We start from the raw sequence: 4673 nt of genomic DNA on the forward strand, positions 1-4673 counted from the left end.
CCATCGGAAATTTCCTCGGAATATACCGAGGAAGTCTTCCCTCGGTATATTCCGAGGAACTTTTCGATGATCTAGTGGTCCTCGGAGTTTCCTCGGAAATTCAGTTCCTCGGAATTCCGTCGGAAATTTCCGAGGGATTTCCGAGGAAAAATGAATTTCCGATGAGTTATTTCCGAGGATTTTTTCGTCGGTATATCGTCGGAATCGCGTTATTCCGACGACATACCGACGATTTTTTCCCTCAGTATGCCGCTGTTTTCTTGTAGTGACAGCCCACACCCTGCCTCCATGCACTCGTCTCTTCTCCATGTTCTTCTTACTCTCCTTCTTCATCTTCTCTCTCTTCATAAATTTGCATTATAAAAACACATCCACTTTGCTCTTCACTCTTCAACACAATTTTCATCTTCTCCACTCTCATTCTCTCTCTCTCTCTCTGACACGTAACTAACTATCCATCCTGGATTCCTATCCTCTCGACACACACATATACAAAACACAAAGACACTTAATATACATTTAGAAAGAAGATGTCGAGCAGAAGATCATCACGTTCAAGACAGTCATCAGGGAGCTCAAGAATCTCTGACGGTCAGATTTATGATCTTGTAACAAGGCTCCAACACCTTATCCCTGAACTCCGCCGCCGCCGTTCTGACAAGGTATATACACTTCAAACATCTATTTGTAAATCTATCTTTCTTGCAAATACAAACAAACATATGTTCCTTGTTTGTATGGATATATAACTAAGTTAGCACATGGACTTAGAAAGTTCAAATGAAATGAAAACATTATATAGTGCATATAACTAATTAATATGCATGGTGAATTCCAATGGCGTCTAGTGTAAAATACATGTGGCCTACAGTTATCTATCCGTAGATAAAGTAACATTAATTCACAGCCTCATTTATGCATATATACTAGCTAGTATCTCTTTTGTTCCTTGGATGTTTTATTTTATGAATTTAAATTCAGAAGTTGGTGGTGTGGGACTCAGTTTGTTCCCTTCCTACTTCCAAGTACCTTAACTCCATGTCTCCCATTACTCTTCTCTACCTAAATACTCACTATAGTTCTACATATAGACGATAAATAGGATTTATTAAATAGTGGCCGTTTATACCGTTGTGCACATTGAAAGTGGTAATCATGAGAATATCTTTGCACATTGAAAATGGTAATCATGAGAATATCTTTCTACTTAATAAATTTTCAAGACATATACGAAATTGTTAGAGAAATTTCATTATAAAAGTTTCTTATATGGGTATCTCACAATATATATATATATATATATACATATATATAAAAGAATACTTAAAAGGAAGAGAGTGAGAAGTTTTTAAATGATTTTTTTTTTTTTTTGAAAAAACTCATGAAACACTTGTCTTTTGTAAGAAGTTTGTATTCATAACGATCAAGATGTTTTATATAGGATAGAAAGTAACTGCACATGTTATAAAAACATTTTATCATGTACGTACTCTTTGTGAATATCTAAATGATCGTTATTTTGTACTCTAATTGACAATATTCTAATAAAAATTAATGGACAGGTGTCAGCATCTACGGTACTACAAGAGACGTGCAACTACATCAGGAACTTGCACAGAGAGGTTGATGATCTAAGTGACCGTTTGTCCGAACTCTTGGCTACGGCGGACGACAACAGCGCGGAAGCAGCCATCATTAGGAGCTTGCTTAATTACTAATATATATTCTCATAAATTTATCTGAGAACTATTATATATCATCTATTGTCGCCAGGAAATTTATCTTATTATGATTATGAGTATTTTGTTGCCTTCTACTTCAAATATTATGATATATTATAGGCTATAACTCATATATTATATACATGGTTTATGTATGTGTATAGATCTTAATTCTATGCGCGCGAGGATAGTATTCTGTCTATCACGAGCCTCTTATATTTATGATTAATGACAGTGCATTTCCTTAAGTTTACTAATGATCAACTTTTATAAGTTTACGTTATAAATATATAGAAATATGTTTGAATTTTGTTGCCAATAAATATAATTCTGGTTGGACCTTTGGACGTCTGTTCTGTATATATACAATATAAAACGTGGAGAAGTTGTGATTGAATTTTTTTTTTTTGTAACAAATTGTGATTGAATTTAAATTGTTTAAAATATGATAGAAACTCGACGAAGACCTCGATGTTTTCGAGGTCGTTTAGTTTGGATTATCTTATTTTCAATATTATTTATGGTGTTTGGTATGGTCGTGCCACTTTCTTTAGATCCTCTTGCGTGTTTTCTACTAAAAATGTAAATATCATTTCAGGAAAATGAGGATTACAAATAGTGATTAACTAATTACAAACCTTAAAAGTTCAGTTCCTCGGCAAAAAATGTAACGAACATAAAATCAGAAGACAATCGATACTTCATCCGTTCAGCTTGGCAGAAAAAAGGAAAAAAGTAACCGATATAAACTTGAAGCACTTGAATGAGATGTCAAGTCGATAGTGGTATGAAGGAGAAACCCGAAGACAAAGTGGCAACACAACAAACAAAGCGAACAAAAAGCTGATTCAGCCTGTCACCTGAAGCCAAAGACCATTCCTCTCGGCGTCATAGAGACTCGCTCGAAGACCGCTCTCTAGTCTGAGCTGGGATATCGTCTGGAACAAAATCCGGTAGTAGATAGGATAACAATAACCACTGAAGCTTAATAGCGCTCAACTTTCACAACCGCGCTTAACTTCCACAACCCCACTCGTCCTCTAAGCTGGCAAATCGAAAGGGATAGCATCACCATTTCGAGACCTTGCTACTTCCTCTTGAAGCTTTACGAGTCATGAGCACAATAAAACGAACACACTCCTTGTAAGGAAAACATCCTTGATAGTACTTAGCACTAGCCCAAGACCGTAATACCTGAGAACCCGAAAGGAACAAAAAAACTTCCAAGTATGAAGAATAATATAGAAAAACTCTCAAAGAGATTTAAAGAACTTTGAGTAGAACACTCTTCCTTTAAGAAATTTTTTTTATACTTGTTCAACTTCTTGTGTTGGTACAAATGAAAAGATGAGGAGGTATTTATAGTCTCCTAAACTTTTTTACAAAGATCTAAATTATTCTACCATAACCTCTTTACTTCCTAGATATTTTCTTATTCTCTAGATTTTTCTAATACAACATATAAACATACTTATCCAATAGAATTCTCTAGAACATTTGATGAGTGATGATGTTTCTAGAGAAATTATTGAGTTTGGGCTTAACTATAGGTTTAGTCCAATAAAATATTATTGGATTATGAACCCATAATTTAGCAAAGCCCAAATCAAGTTTAACTTCAATACTCCTTAACCTTAACTGCTTGACCTGCAACTAAAATTCAAGACCACAAGCATCACCAAATCTGAAGTGGTGGGAAATGAGCTTGACAGAAAGACAGGCCTAGAAGACCCGACTTCTAAAGAGCTTAGCACATAACTCAGCTCCCGTCAAAGACCCGTGAAACTGAATCACGAGCCAACCCGTCACAAGTAGTCCACTCAGTTAGGTGGCAGGAGCGACTACGTAGATCTCTCTGGCGACTCCCAAGCAAAGCCTAGGCGCGACAAAGCACAGCTCAGGAGCAACCTCTCGGACCGGCCGTACAGAGTAGTGATATTCGTCGTGTATCATTTATAACACGTTTTGACTCGATAATTACCGTAATTAATAGCGCGATGTGTTTAATAGATGAACCTTATTTTGAGATGTAAGCATACAGGTTACTTTAAACTTTATTCATTGAAATTTGTATCTCGTGAAAATACGAAACTCAGTTTCTAATATATATATTCGTACTTAATAAAGCATGTAATGCAAGAAGTTCATATATCTTGATATGTACAGGCAAAATTATTGTGCCTGGAAGTTAAATATATATGTATCAGTTCTATTTTGTTTTGGTCACTAGTTATTTCTAATATAAGCCCAAAATACTACGTGCTGGTCAGCTGGTGTGCATAGTTTTTCTTGGAAGAGTTAAAAGCACGAAGAAAAAATAAAATTGACTTGAAGAAATGTGATAATGTGAAACACGTTCATGAGATGGTATATCACGTTTTTAATGGTAGTATCTCTTTTTATTTGCTTAAATTATTGGAAAACATTTACGTAGATTGTTACCTACAATGTTTCTGATATTCTGATAGCTTAAATGGGGTTTCATGAAACAGCGAATCAACCCAAAATAAATATAAAAGATGGAAAAGGATTGGAACTGACTAGAGTTCCAAATATGTTAAAATAAATGAGCCGTGGCCAAAAGATGTTAAGACGAGCCTTGGACCGTTTTCTGGCTAGTGTTCTTTTGATTGATGGAATGTAATATGTACTAGGTCTGGGATTTTTATCCGAGATCCGGATTCGATCCGAGATTCGATCCGGATCCGATCCGAAAATCCAGATATCCGGAGAGACCGAATCCGGATTCGGATAGTAAAATGTTGGACCCGTTAAAGCCGGATCCGGATCCGGATATCTTAATTTTTAAGTCCGGATATCCGGATCCGTAAGTTTTATTAATAAATATTACAAAAATAGTAATATCTATATATAAAAATTAATTTTATTTAACATATTTTCATTTTTACAATAGTATATATAAATTTTATGTAAATTTTGTAATATTATACA

General features: G+C 35.0%; 1 protein-coding gene across 1 annotated transcript; it reads left to right on the forward strand.

Moving 5' to 3' along the window:
* The first annotated feature begins 380 nt into the window (after nucleotides 1–380).
* LOC106293222 (transcription factor PRE6-like) lies at nucleotides 381–1816 on the forward strand. The gene is made up of 2 exons (XM_013728879.1): nucleotides 381–662; nucleotides 1563–1816. The coding sequence occupies exons 1-2, from the start codon at nucleotides 531–533 to the stop codon at nucleotides 1716–1718; spliced, it is 288 nt and encodes a 95-aa protein (XP_013584333.1). The 5' UTR covers nucleotides 381–530; the 3' UTR covers nucleotides 1719–1816.
* The last annotated feature ends 2857 nt before the right edge of the window (nucleotides 1817–4673 follow it).

The sequence above is a fragment of the Brassica oleracea genome, chromosome C5 (assembly GCF_000695525.1).
Source record: "Brassica oleracea var. oleracea cultivar TO1000 chromosome C5, BOL, whole genome shotgun sequence".
NCBI classification, from domain to species: Eukaryota; Viridiplantae; Streptophyta; class Magnoliopsida; order Brassicales; family Brassicaceae; genus Brassica; species Brassica oleracea.